Source organism: Nilaparvata lugens, chromosome 10 (genome assembly GCF_014356525.2).
Source record: "Nilaparvata lugens isolate BPH chromosome 10, ASM1435652v1, whole genome shotgun sequence".
Classification (NCBI taxonomy): domain Eukaryota; kingdom Metazoa; phylum Arthropoda; class Insecta; order Hemiptera; family Delphacidae; genus Nilaparvata; species Nilaparvata lugens.
This window is the reverse complement of record NC_052513.1, coordinates 2470571-2486559: the sequence shown is the minus strand read 5'-3', so window position 1 is coordinate 2486559 and position 15989 is coordinate 2470571. Positions and strand designations below refer to the sequence as shown.

The following is a 15989-nucleotide window of genomic DNA, read 5'->3' as shown; positions in this document are numbered from 1 at the left end:
TGATGAAGTACTGTATTTGAAATTCGAGACCGTCTATGCTTCAATCATAGGACAGATAATTTCACAATTGCGCTACACCATAGCGAGATAATTAAATTGTGACAATTTGAAAGGGAATAGTTTAAGAAAAGCAGACATTATTGAGTGAACTTACCATCATAATACTTGATAATTCTCTTCTTAGTCATGACCAGTGGACCTTTAAGTCCTAATTATCAGTCAATCTTGTGATATAATTGTTCAGTGACACATGCAATCTATTTGTATCCTGTGGAACATAATGATATTGAAGAAATCAGCTCCTGATTACAAGAGAAGAAAACGCCCGAAGCCTGAACTTCAACACAAAAATTTGAAGACTAAGTACCTATTAAGCTTATTTCAGTCATGGCATAGAATGAGTGAATCAGTGTCAAATATGTATCACGTCAGATCTGAAAAGGAACAAGCATTTAACACAATGAAATTGAAAAATTATTCATCATCAATATATACTATACAAAAAAATAAACAAGCAATAATGCTATCAAGATTCTTATCACCAAAGCATCTCAATAAAGCAAATAATGTTAAAGCTGTAGTAATAAATAAATAATCATGGCTTCGTATGAAATGAGCGCTGCTATCCACAGGTTGTCAGTTTGGTGTAAGGGTAAGCATTCCTGACCGGCAATTAGGAGGTACTGTGTTCGATTCCCGGGCTGACAAATAATTTTTAAATAGTAGCACTCATCGAATTTCCATCTAGCTGTTTACCCTGTTTATTTATTTATTTATTTGTGGACAGAATCACAAATCATATAAATATGATTAGGAAGGAACAACAGGCTTGGCCCAAAACTATTCCATTCCCAAATTTTGATAAATTAATAAAATGTCCAAAAAATAGGTTATGTTTCTACTGTAAAACGTTCAAGTTCAATTTTCGTCCAAAAATATATATAAGCTGAACATTTTGAATTTAGAGAAATTAAAATACTAAACTATATTTAAATATAACACTCAATTATCACTTCATATTGAATTAATCAAGTTGTTTATATGATTGTATGTTCTGTTGACAAGTAGCAGAAGTCTTCGGGGAGATTTACAGCATTTCATTTGGATTTCAGTTTAGTAATAATATTAATAATTATTGAATAAATAAACATTTTATTTGTTCACGGACTAGCCATAGAAATACAGAGTTACAGTTAAATAGAGATACGTCATGCACAATATAATTAAGCTGTAGTAATAAGCAACTATTTTAGGCCAACAGTTTTCACACTAAGCGATTGTCGGCCGACATTTATCGTGACGTCATTCAGTATGTCCTCCGATTGGCTGAGAATCAACTGTAGGTGAGAATTAGTCAATCGGAGGACACGCTGGATGTCATGACGGTATATTATGACAATCGGTGTGAAAGGGTGAAGACAGCCTTCGCAACCTACAAATATATACAAAAGGACAAGAAAGGTTTGAAGAGAAATTTGAATGTCATGAACATTTTTCAACATTAAATGATATTCACCAATAACAATAATCAATAACCCACCCACCATGATCTCATCATCTCAACAAATATATGAATAAACATGCACATATAAGATTAATATGGCACGAAAACTAAATGAAAAAATGCAACAATAGTGAATAATTTTTCAGAAACACCAGAATAAACAATGTCATTTTAGTACTGCACTTCCAATAAACAATGGATAAATTTAGGTAACTTTCATTACAAGTCGTTTAGTATTCACGTTTCATTGCAGTGAATTCGAAATTAAATTTGAATATTAGTCACATCCGTGGAATAATGTGTTGAGACCGATCCACATTCATAATCTATTTTCTCCAAACCAGTGGGAAAAATGGACTACGTTGAAACATATGTCAACAACGTATGATTGTTTATCACTCAATAACTACGGTAGGGTACCTATAATTTCTAAGAAATTAGTTACAATCTCACAATCAAAATCTACAATATTTGATACTTAAAGCATTCAATGACCTCCTATTAAAGGGGTATAAGGACTTGTCATGCCAATTTTAAAGTTGAGTCATTTTAATTTAATTGATAAAAGCATTAGAGGATGAGTGATTGCCGTTGAAATGCTCATTAAACTCACGTATCGAATAGAAACAACATTTAATTAGCTCCTTTTTTAATTCTAAAATTGTTATATGTTGAGTCAAGGCATTGTAAAGACTGATACCCAAACTACTAGTCCCTCTAGCGAAAAATAAAATTTGATGTTTTGGGAAATTTGCATTTGATGAATCTTTATACAAATTTGTTGACATATGTATTACTAGTTTTATTGACACAGAAATGAAGAATCAATGCTCATGCCCACATCGTCACTGAAGTTTTTTTAAAGCTATTCAAGTGAATTAGATAAGATATTATGTTTTCATTTAGTCTGTTGTAGTTTAAATAATGGAATAAAATGTCTCCTTTTATACATGTACTTTATTTTTATTAGTATTAAAGCTAGTCAACATAACGGTAATCAATTTTATATAATGATAAAGCATCGGTCTACATCAATCAATTATGAACAATACCTTGGTCGAAATCTTCACTGGTTCGACTACTAGCCGAGTCCATCACAAATTGTCTCTTAATTTCAAACAATATACAACTTAGGGCCGCGTTCACACTGAGACTGTCCACCTGGTTCTCAACGGGCACATTGATTCTGACCCCGTTCCGATACCTAGCCATCAGCTTAGCATCAGTGCTGAGTCCATGAGTTTCCCCGCCAATTACGACGACAATATGGCGGGCGGTGGCGGCGTAATCGACGCTGAAGTAGGGCACAATAGGGACGCTATCGGCGGTACAGTCGGAGGGGTGCAGGGAGGTAGCGCTGTCGGCCAGGAATATCCGGGAGTCGGGGGGGATGTGCGGGGTAATGGAGTCCCAGGGCATGTTGGGGAGGACGGTGGTGCGAAAGTGGGCCCCTGCCCCTCCGCGGAGCACTGACGGGTTCCAGAGGTCCGCGCAACCTGCCCGGGAGAACATCGAGATCAGATTAGGTTAGATTTTCATTTTCATAAAAGAGAATTGAGATCTTATTTATTTATTCATGTAGATCACAATACATGCTAATACCATAGAGAAACAATAGCGTAAGTAGATATCCCATGGTATAAGGCGTTTATGTCGCAGCTTTTACTGTTATCTCAAGCTGATAGTTCACGTAGTTCTTTCCCGTGAAGCTTTATGACGCTGGAAGTCTCTCATATTGTGCAGTTCATACACTCTTACCCGGTCAAAACAGTAAAAATCGACAGTAATCTGCTTGAGATAACAGTAAAAGTTGCGACATAAACGCCCTATACCATGGGATATCTACTTACGCTATTGTTCCTCTATACCCAGTCCACACTATCGCCAAGACGCTGGCCAAGCTTGGCCACGTTGGTCTTGCTACCCACACTGCAATGTGACCTTTCGTGGATGCTCGGTTGGCCACTCCCTTCGCTCGAAGAAAATCGGAAAGATGATGTCGAGCGAAGGCCAGTGAAGGCGAACGCTGGCAAAGCAGCCATCCACACTCTCACGCTCGTCGTCATTTGTACGCACTTGGTGAGAGTGTGGATGCGGCATGAGAGGTTGTAGTGACTGTAGTGAGTAAAAGAGGGAAGTTAGCTTTGGTAAGTTAGAGTGACTTCAATCAATCAATCAATCAATTTATTTAGCCTGGCGATACAGTAGTACATAAGGCTACGTCATAAAATATTTTATAAAATTACGATACATAATAAAATCATAATTAGGTCGAAATACATAATAAAATCATAATTAGGTCAAAATACATAATAAAAAATCCTTAAAATGAGTAAAGACAACAATATCAATTACAGTAATAGCATTCAATAGTTCACCCATAATAGGGCTACGTTATAATTAACTATTTCATGTAATAGTTGACATTAATAATTTAATCTACCTACCACTGTCCAGAATTCCTCTAAAGAGTAGAATGGATTTTCTATGAGCCATTTTCTTAAATGTCTGAGGAATACAGGCAGGGGAAGGGTACGGAAGGAGGCTGGTAAAAGGTTGAAAAATTTTATCCCCACTATTGGAAAACTCGAAAGAGCTTTGCTGAGTCTGCACCTAGGTACATGCAGATCTCCACTGGCCCTAGTCGGATAATTGTGAATATCACTGGCAACCGTCAGTACATTTTCCCTCAATTTTATCTCTTTCAAGCACTGATACAGAAATTCATTGAAAACTGTTAATATTGAATTTTCCTTGAATAGAGGTTTACAATGATCTAGGTAATCTGCATTGCTTATTATTCTGACTGCTTTCTTCTGTAAAACTAATATTTTTTTACACCTGAGGAATGGCCCCATAACCTGATACCATAAGACAGGATTGAACGGAAAAAAGCATAATAAGCTTGTTTAACATAATTATCAGGCAACTCACATTTTAGTCTCCTCAATAGAAATATATTTCTGCTTAGCTTAGAGCAAATCATTTCAACATGATGTTCCCATAATAGTTTAGAATCCAGCATGAAACCCAGTAGTTTAACTGGGTTGTCTGTCCCGCTAGCATTGTTTAATGAAAATGTGATTTCCTGTGTTTTAGTTTCATTTAAAACAAGTTTGTTAATAGAGAACCATTTTTTAGCTTTATTGTAATGATCAAGAACTGAGTTTCTTGCAAGGTCTACTGTGGAACTGGATGCATAAATAGTGGTATCGTCGGCAAACATCAAAGCCCTACCAGATAAACAATAGAACAGATCGTTTATTGAAACAATGAAAAGTAAAGGCCCCAAAACTGAACCCTGTGGAACTCCCCTTCTAACAGGCAGTGGTGGAGAGTCAACACCGTTCCAGCTCACTATCTGTTGTCTATCTGCCAAATAGGATTCAGTCAACCTGAGCGCATCATCTTTAAGACCATAATACTTTAACTTCAAGAGGAGAATATCATGTGGAATGCACTCAAATGCACGCGATAAGTCACATAGTAAGGCGCAGGTAGATTCCCTGGTTTCAAAACGATTTAAAATATGCTGGACAAGGGATTCAACAGCCAACACCGTTGACTTATTTTTCCTGAAACCAAACTGAGCTGATACCAAATCATCATTTGGTATTATTTTCATCATTTGGCTTTTCAAGGTAGTTGTACAATTGGTGAAATAAAATGTACTCGAATATTTTGGCAATCATAGGAATGATAGAAATGGGCCTATAGCTAGAAGTATTATTTCGTACACCCTTTTTGAAAATTGGTACTGTTCTAGAGAGTTTCAGCTGGTCAGGAAAAATGCCTTCTGATATGCATGTATTAAACAAGAATGCCAGCAAGGGAGCGAGAATCGGCATTATTTGTTTCATAAAATTAGGTGTCATTCCATATATATCTCTTGTGTTACCTTTTTTCAAATTTTTGGTTGCATCTATTACATCCTGATCACTTACTGGACTCCAACTAAATGAAGAGACAACACTAGGCAACAGAGTATGGTTTATAGGAGTATCATCTAAATTCAATTGTATTTCATTAACAAGTTTTTCCACTGATTTAACAAAGTAATTGTTGAATTCGTCAGCTGATGCAAAAGAATCATCTTTCATTTCTGAGGGAGATCTATGCTGATTTATTAGACTCCATGCAGCTTTGCTTGGGTTAGATGATTCAATAATAAACTCGGCATTGGCATTTAGTTTGGCAATTTTTATTTTTGAGCGATATTCGCGCCTAAGGTTACGCAACAGGCTCATCAAGTTGGGATTGATCTTGGCCAAGTCACTTACAATCATTATAAAATCTCCGAGTCTGGCCATCTCGGGACTGTACCAGTCAACTTTTGGTCTGCTAGGTCTACCTAATTTCATTGGAGCTCTACTATATTTTATGTTCACATTTTTTGACTTGAGTGGGAAAAAAGAGTTGAATAATTCATTAAACTTTAAAAACAAAATATTAAACATTTCCTTGCCTGGTAATTCTCTTACAATATTTAACCATACACCCAATGTTGGACTGCAATGTAGCACCAAATAATATAGTAGCACTTTTACTCATAGTCCTAAACTTGAAGGATTTACTCGTCCTAGGCAGATTATCCAGATATGCCAGTTTGACATCCATAAATACATGTTTGTGATCTGATATCTGGTTACCACTAACATTAACAGAGTAGCTGTCACTTTTGAGGTTGGTCAAGATAGAATCTAGAGATGCATTTCCCCTAGTCGCCTCCTCTACTGTGCTATGCATACCAAAGCCCTGAATCAAATGTATAAAGTCCTTCATTTCATTGGGAGAGTATACTGTATTGAAATTATGATCTGTGCCAACAAGAAGAAATAGGCCAGCTGATAGTAAATAGGTCAGGCATTGTTCCAGCTTATTGAAAAACAAGTTAACATCACCACCTGGAGGCCTATACATAGCAACCACTACCAGTGATAATTCAGCAACAGATAAACCTACAAACTCTGCCACACCCTCAACACAAAAAACACTTAATTCCAATGGATTTACAGTTAAGGAGAGTCTGCTATTAAAGTAGACTGATGCTCCACCCCAAGGGGTTTTCCTACAAAAATGACTGACAATATCCAAATCACCTATCTTGCCATAAAATTCTATTTCTTCATCAAGTAGCCAATGCTCAACAATACATAGGATATCAATATTACTAGAGTAACATAAATGCTCCAGTTCACTTATTTTATTTCTCAGACTCTGAGCATTGATTAAGCACATTTTCAGGTCACAGAGGCTTGGCTTGATATTTTCCCTGTTACTCATGACAGCAGGACCCATTAGTTCTACTACAGACTGAGATACCTCCTCCTGGTCTGATCCAAAAAATTTTTGTCAACAGCTAACACACTATTATTACAATCTACCCTCGAATTCAAGCTCAAGCTCTTCGCCAATAATTGAGATCTACCCGAAACTTCTTTAATATTTCTACTTACATATGGCATAGATTTATTGACTACAATGCTAGTGCTATTGGTCGTAACTGGAAGAACAGCATCATGATTGCTATTTCTGCTCAAAATGAGAGTAGACAACTCTCTACAAGCATGTACTTTACCGGCTCTATTCAGATGCAACCCTTGACGTGTGTGGGACCTGCGATTATAGTAATATAAGTCAAGCAGCATTGTTTTGGAACTGCGGGCTATATACCTAATCTTAGTATTAGTTATCTCAATAAGTCTATTGACGATATTGTTCTCATGCAGATCGTATCTATATGGAATTGTACACAATATTAGATTTGTTGAGTTTGTACTTCTAATAATTCTTTCAATTGTATTCACAACTAAGTCTACGTCCAATTCAGAAGACAGCGAATCATAATTATTAGTTCCACCCAGCAGAACAACAAAGTCTTTCATGGTGAACTTCTCAAGATCCTTGTCAGAGCTGATCATTTCGGCAATATGTTGCACTGGAGCACCACTGTACACGTTTCCAGTGATCACAATATCCTCGTCCATACGTGTAGACAGAGATCTCGAGAAATCCCGACCTTGACTATCGGAGAAAACAGCAACTCGTCTATTTGTTCCTCTCTGCAACGATCTGGGATGTCTAATTTGGCGGGAAAAACTCTTCTCGCTGGCCTTGGCGGTTTCCGCTTCTCCGATGATAATATGATTGTAGTTTCGTTGAGAAGGTGGATCAACGGTTTTAGATTTCAATAATTCCTCGTACATTTCCCTCCATTTCTCCGCTTCTCCTTTCGATGATAGAGATTCATTTCTCAGAGCAGTATTGTCCGACTCCAATGTTTCTATCGACACTGACATGGACTCAATCCTTCGTTTAAGGTGGAAATTTTCTTCTTCAAATTTCGAAGTTATTGAATTAATAAACTCCGCTTGCGAATTTAGTTTTTGATTGAGTGATTCAATCTGCATCTCATGACTGACTGACAAAGAAATTAAGTCGTCTCGTTGCTGGAGTAGCTCCAAAACGCGACTTGAGTCGAGTTTTAAAATTGTAGTAAGTACTATACTAATGCATTTTTTGTGTGAATAACATAAAAATATTATTAAAAATGATCTAATTTGAACAACTGATTATGATTAGAGAAAGGAACAATGGGCCATATAGATAAAGTTGAGTATTTGCTTATACTTCTAAAACATAGAGCATTTGCTTCATTTTCTATGAATAAACGTGAGCAAAACCTTTTGCTCGTGCTCATCAAAAAAATAGTTTGAGCATTTGCTCAAAAGTAAAAGCTTATACTCAAAATTGTATGAATAAACTAGAGCATTTGCTCAACTTTTGAGTCTAGTCTAGAACAGCTTATCACCTTTTGCTCAAAGTAAAATGGCTCAACTAATTCGTATGAGGAAGAGGAAAATATACCAGATACGATCACAAACAATAGTTGAGAACTATAAAACTCTTTTTAGATTCAACCATGATATATATCACCATTATTCCTACAAAAGAATAGATACAAAAGATCAATCTAGCTATCTAATTAGCTATCTGATATAAAGATAGCTATCACAAAATAGGAAATAGGCATTTAAGAAGATGAGAGTGTAGACGATTATAAGAAAGCTATTGATATTATAAGATTATGCTGAAGATTATTATAGAGTTGCCATTTTTCACGCTATTATTTCAAAATTCTAAACTCAACTAACCTAAAACTCAAATCATAAATAGAAAACAGAGCAGACGACGCAAACACAAGCGGTGTCTCCTACTTGCATATTTAGCGCTTATGTGAGCTATAAAAACAAAGTAAGGCCACAAAGGCGAATCAGCTGATGAAAAATCTTTAAAATACCTGAGCATTTGCTCCAGAGTTCAGGAGCATAAGATAAGAGTATAAGGTAAAGCTTATTCATATAAAAATGAGCAAATGATTATGCTTCTACCTAATGCTCATGAGCAAAACCTTATGCTCAATGCTCATGCTTATGAGAATATGCTTTGGTTTTATTCATATGGCCCATTGTGTCTATTCTGATGATAAGAACTATATCATTTTCACCGACAATATGGAAGCTGGGAATATAAGCTCAGATCACAAGTCGAAATTGAAGATGGTATTTAACAATAAAAGTGGATTCCCACAAATCAGTGACAGTGAAAGTGACCGACACATTAGAAATATAATATACTCCTATTAGAACTAATGAGAATAATATTTTCACAGTACTGAACACGTTCACTGATACTGATACGTGGGAATCCAGCTCATATAGTGAGGGCCACATTGATGGCAGTGAAGAAATATAGGAGAAAAGTGTTGCCGATTCTCTGCCTTGTCACTACCTCCTATGGAGGATAGCGCAGCTGATACCGCTATAACTGATGTAATATAAACTGTTCATTCTTGTTTAAAATAATCAATTATGTTTTATTGGCCAAGAAAAAATATTTTTCAATGAGTTAAAAAATATTTTTATAATCTTGAGATTAAATATTTTGTTTTTGTCGTAGTCATTCAATCTCAGCTGTTTTCCATGTATGAAATCAAGCCGGTAAAATTTTTGCAGAACAAATGAACATATGATTCTCATTACAGCATACTCTACTGTAATGAAACCATATGTTTTCTCTACAGTCGAGTATGTTTCCTAGTTCCGAAATAGGAACAGCAAAACTGCTACAAAATAACACCTTCAACACTCCAGTTTTATCAACTTCCACAGAATTCCTGGTTCGGAATTTGTAAACTAATGTGCGAGATAAATTACTTTTAACATGAAGAGGAGAAACCCAATTCTCCCTCCACAGTTTGTAGCATAGTCACAGACGGACATCCTGCGCACAATTGGATGCGCCTTGTCATTTCGCTTCAGGTTCTTGTGATGAACACTTCTCCGTAACATACACAAACATATCACTTTGGAACATTGCCAGTGGAGGGGAGCGAAGCGTTACAAAGCTCTCTCACACAGACACAAAAGAAGGAGAATGCTGCTAGGTAGTGGGAGAGATTAGTGGAGGATAGAGCATCGGACCTCTCCGTCTTTGAGAAAGAGCCGTTAAAAGAGCCGTTCTGTTAAAAGAAATTTATCTCGCACTTTAGGTTATGTTTATAGTATGCATGTAGTAACTTCAACACATGCAGGTAATGTTTTATATTTCTCAATTATTCTTATTTAGATTATTATGACAAAAAATAGTGTACATTACTTGGACTTGAATGTATTTTGCAGTGCTCGAATAAAATTCTAGTCTCGGCTAACACCTCCACTAGAAACATCATTCTCGCCTGCAATAGGCCCCTTCCCGTCCATGTGACGTAAAATACTATTACAAATCATTGTTGAAAAACGATCTAGTAACGTCACGGAGCTAGTAAAGGATAGCGTTATCTACTTTGTCGAATGATAGACAAGGATGGCAACACCAATGTTAATCAAACACTGCTATTATAACGTGGACTTCACTATTGATGTACAAACAACAATTCAATTGACTGACCATCAGTGAGAATGATTTGAGAGCATCCGACGGCAGCCACTGTTCTTATGATGCCTCCCAAGTTGCCAGGATCTCTTATGTTGTCGCAAATTATCGTAATCGGCAGTGCTGATTCACTTTTGGCTTTCACTGCTTGTTTTGGCATCTTGCAGAATGCTGTAACACAAAATTATTCATTTTACAGAATTATTCAGTTTATAGGTCTATGATCTATAGACACTTTTAAGCACCCTATACAGGGAAAATAGTGCCATCTACTAGTGGTAGCCGTCATAAGTGGCTAAACGACATCACATGGGGATATTTCAGGGTCCAAACCCCAAATCAATCAGGACAATAGAACCAGAATGTAACTACGTTTTATCATAGAGAAGCAATAGCGTAAGTAGATATACCATGGAATAGGGCATTTATGTCGCAACTTTTACTGTTATCTCAAGCCGATTACTGTTGATTATTGTCGAATTTTACTATTTTGTTGGGGTGAGAGTGTATGAACGGCACAATATGAGAGACTACCAGTGTCACACAGCTTCACGTAAAAGAATTACATGAACTATCGGCTTGAGATAACAGTAAAAGTTGCGACATAAACGCCCTATACCATGGGATATCTACTTATGCTATTGTTTCTCTATGGTTTTATAGACTAATGGATAAACCAGACCACTAGTATCCAGGTCCACTTCTACCTGCAGGTCTACTTCCAAATGCTTAGAGGTTTAGCAGTGAGATTATCATTAACCTTCCGGCAGTCGCGCTGTTGTAAAAAGTACAAAAAAGTTTTGCTGCAAAAAACTATTGAATGGGGTGGTGTCAGTGAATGAGTCATCTATGCATTCCAAAACTTACTCCCCATCACTCCACTGAGTTACAGTATCAACCGAGCAATGGTTCAGTGTTTAGGTGCCATTTAGTCGCGACAGTGCATAAGTAGTGCATATGATAGGGAAAGAGACTGCCAACGAACCAATAACACAGAATTGTTGACTTTGCTTGGTGTACCTTATTGGGCTACGAAAAGGTAATCATGCAAATGTTCATAGGTGTAAAATAATCCAATGAGATGGAAATATAATAATTATTCAATTAATTAATATGTTTTGACAGTAATCAGAGTACATAACACTTGAATAATTGGATGTTGTAAAAATTACAACACGCGACTGCTCGTGTGATTGAGTAGGGCGCGACTTCCGGAAGGTTTAACAATACAGAACAATACAGATTGAAAAATTAAGATTGCAGATATGAATGAAAACAGTTAAAATACAAATTTAACAGCAGTCCGTAAATAAGAAAGTACATGCATATAAGTAATTATTCTAGAAGGGTCACCATGAATGTGTGTTTGTAAAAATTTGATCAGAAATAGAAGGAAATTACAATATCATGATGAAAGAGCAATTTTAAGTTCATTGAAATGCAATTTTTCTGTACAAGGAAAATCAATAATTATTAATTTATTATTAAAAACACACAAAACAAGACAAAACAAAATTACAACGAATTACGAAACAAATAAAACACAATAAAATGTTACAAATATAAAAAAATATATATATTATTATAGTACTTGGTTTTGGCCGCGACACCACACGTGTCACACCTCCAATTGGGCACCTGTTGTTCGAATATCCCGTGAGGTGTGACACGCGAGCTACTACCCATCGCACTGCCAAGTCGGTAGGCGAGTATCATGGAGGAGCGTAGCCTGCATTGAGTGGAACCACCACTGTACATTTCTGGCGGTACGTGGGCCTGGCAAAGCCCGGACGTATCCTCTAACTCGTCTACAGACCAGGAAAAATACTCGCGGTTCCCAATTGTATACGTCTCCACGGCGGGCGCTTGCACGTCCACCACAAAGGCGCCCAAAAGGGGACGCGAGCGTTTCGGAAAGAAGGACCAGTGAGAGGGTTTTTCGACATGCTATGATGCTACTTCCAGAGACGGAGGCGTTACCCGGGTCCCACAGACTGGCCTATGGGAGTTTCACATGCCTGCTACTTCCAGAGACTTTCAGGGGTACCCTGATTCCCATAGTCTAGTCTCTCACTGGCTAATCCCGAAACTCCACCAGATCCTTTACTGTGCCCAGCTAATCCCAGAGACGGAGAGTTCAGGCGACTCGGTCGAACCATGAACCTCCCATAGGCCTTCACCCAGCCATAAGCCAGGCTACTTCCAGGGACGGAATCACAGTTTTCCGTGTGCTGATTCCCCCTGGTTGGCGGGTTTCCCTTCACCATGAGAACCAGCGCCAGCAACTGGGGGATCCAGTACTTCCTGAGACGGAGGGGAGGAATGAACTCCAAAGGAGCTCAAAATCCAGCCTGATCACTCAGGACCAAAAAAAAATAATAATAATATAATAGTAATGCTTTCACATTCTAGCCAAGAGCGTATAAATGACGACGAGCACGAGAGTGTAGATGGCTACTATGCCATCGCTCGCCTTCACTCCGCACATACAGATGTATTCAGCATTGCTGAATTAGCAAGCGACTTGGCGAGAGTGTGGAAGCGGCATGGCATAGTATAGTGAGAATGCAATGCGAGCACGATATGAGTCTAAAGGTGTGTACATATATACGCGCCGCGAACATGAGCAATTCACTTTTAATCAGCTGATTTCAAGCTTTTTATAACTGTATTTTACCGTTTCTGAAAAATACAGATATAGTCAGCTGATTAAAAGTGAATTGCTCATGTTCGCGGCGCGTATATCTGTACGCACCTTTAGAAACAATACAGAACAAGTAAAATAGGAGTGAACAATATTAAATATAAGATAATTACCAACAATTCCAGGTGGTGTTTTCAAATGTGAGTACGTTTGTATAGTTTTGTACGGTATATGATATAATTTCACAACTCCGGATGGCATCTGAAGTTCTTCGACAAGTTTCTTTCTGGAGAAAAATATCTCCACTGGTATAACTCCAGCTGATATGGCGTCTTGGATGAGACGTTTACCTTCCAGCATAATCATTCCAGATTTCTCTCTCTGTTTCCTGGCTTGAGTTTTGTTAATCGATGTTCTGAAAATAAAAATTGAGATTAGACAATTTCCAGCACAAGATTTTAAGTTGTAAAGAATGTTTATCTTAATGAAACATTAGGTAAAGCAGAAGAAATAAGCAAATTCTTACAGCAAATGTGTCGGCAAGTACTCGCATTAGTTTAGTGACAAGGATTCAACTTATAGATGAGTTGAAAAGATTAATAAATGAGTAAAAAATACAGTGGCAACAATACCGTAGATCAAATATGGACGATCATTCCATCAGCAACCATCTTATGAAAGATAAAACACGAATAGGTCGTTAGGTTAGATAGAAAAGAGGCTGATTATTACTTAACGAAAGCAACTGAAAAAATATATTTGAATATTTTATTAGATTGTATATCAAGACTTATATTCGATTAATATTATACGGTATTTAATATTATTGTTCTTAGAACAGCCCATTCATAGAAACATTGGGAAATGGTGAAATGAAACATTTAATCTTAATCAAATTAAAATTTAAATACGGTACAGTACAGTAACTATAAACTGAAACTTACACAAAAAAATGAACATTCGCTTTTGATAATCGCTGAAAGTTTGTTCCTTGTAGTTCTTCAGCTTTATCATCGCCTACTTCATCATCTGAGTATGATTTTTCTACCTCATCTTCAGCCAACTCAATCACTTTTTTCTCCGGTTTCAATCGTAATTGTTTGGCTTTATAATTAGCGGTTGCACCTTTGTTATCAGGAACCCATTCGGTTTCTCCATCTGGTTTATAAACTTTCACGGGAGTTCGGTGTTGAGCATCACTACTGTAGAACCTAAATGCAGCACTTTGTCTAGGCAGGTTTTTGACCACTTTGAAGTTACTAAATGTTAATGTTTGACACAGAAACCGATACGAAACATTCATGATAGTTTTATTTTGGAGCAAAAGACAAATATCAAACTATTTTCTAACTAAATTACAACTTAAAACGCGCATTTTAAGAATAAAGACAAATAATGAAGACAGTGAAACTGCCATATCAATTGTACTGTTCTTCCACTCCAAGGTTTTACTACCTATAGCACTGTATCTAAGGAAATATTCTACAGTAGTTATTATATCATTGATATCACTATTGGTATAATTATAAAAAAATGAAGGTTATTACATTAACCATGCATAACAATCAATCCTGAAAGATATCAATGTTATCAGAAATTGCATTTTCAATACAGAGACAAGGATTAATTAGTTGACCGAGCGAAGTGAGGTCTAATATTCAAGTCGACGGTTTGCATTTCTCTGAATGTTCAAATGTAGCACATTTACGGCGAAACGGTGTAATAGATTTTCATGAAATTTGACAGGTATGTTCCTTTTTTAATTGCGCGACGACGTATATACAAGGTTTTTGGAAATTTCGCATTTCAAGGATAATATAAAAGGAAAAAGGAGCCTCCTTCATACGCCAATATTAGAGTAAAAATCAGACTATAGAATTATTCATCATAAATCAGTTGACAAGTGACTACACAGATGTGTGGAGAAGCCAGTCTATTGCTGTATTTCCATAAGGTCCATAATTTCAATTAGGTACTTGTGGATGAGAATTCTGCGTGAGGTCTACTGTTCACAGAGTTGCCATAGTGCCGTCCACGTTATAATGGCAGTGGATAAAGATAAAAGAATAGCGATGCCGATTCTCTGCATTAATTAATTATATTTCTACACTGTCAAAAACATACTTGGCATCGTTGTGGACCTGGAAAAGGATAGTACCACTGGCTTTGTCGAATGATAGACAAGGAAAGCAAAACCAAAGTTGATCAAATACTGTCATTATATCGTGGACCTTACTATAGTGCCCACATGGCAGAGTCCTGACGTATGAGGCAGCTTCACCCGAGGCACCTTTGAGCATGACAAAATTTGGGAGGCCGCGGAATTGGAAATATCTGGAACTCAAAATATCAATGTTAAATGTCCTATGCTTGAAAGCTGTTGCTGGGTGGAATTCCGAATATTTGTCAGACAGCTGAATTGGAAATATCCGGAACTCAAAATATGTTGCTAGGCGGAATTGGGAGTATCTGGAACTCAAAATATCGGTGCCAGAGTGGGAGTACTGGTAATGTGTTTGTGATTGAGAAATGGTTCAAGTCTGATTTATTTTCTGGAATGATATGGACTAATTACCCACTTAGGGTAATTCATAGCTCATTATATATTAAACTTATATTGGTTTATAAAATAATAGTCATGTTCATATTATGCAAGTTTTCAAAACTCTGTTATCTGTTTCAAACAAGACTGACGACTGTTGATGAATATATTTTAGGTTAACTATATAACCCTTCATTTGTTTTGCGATAATTTTGTTTCATCCCACATCTACACAGTCTCGCTAATAACGATCGATATTGTGAGTTCGATATATTTCCAATTCCACCAGCGACAAGATATTTTGAGTTCCGCCGGCCTGCACGATATTCGGAGTTCCACCTGTCAACATATTCGGAGTTCCATAT

General features: G+C 36.9%; 1 protein-coding gene across 1 annotated transcript; it reads right to left on the bottom strand.

Moving 5' to 3' along the window:
- Window positions 1–1639: 1639 nt before the first annotated feature.
- On the bottom strand, window positions 1640–14455 carry LOC111043534 (rRNA methyltransferase 3, mitochondrial). Its single transcript, XM_022328511.2, has 4 exons — window positions 14027–14455; window positions 13256–13497; window positions 10454–10609; window positions 1640–3000 (listed from the first exon to the last, which is right to left on the bottom strand). Exons 1-4 carry the CDS (start codon window positions 14383–14385, stop codon window positions 2540–2542), a joined length of 1218 nt encoding a protein of 405 aa, XP_022184203.2. The 5' UTR covers window positions 14386–14455; the 3' UTR covers window positions 1640–2539.
- Between the last annotated feature and the right edge of the window lie 1534 nt (window positions 14456–15989).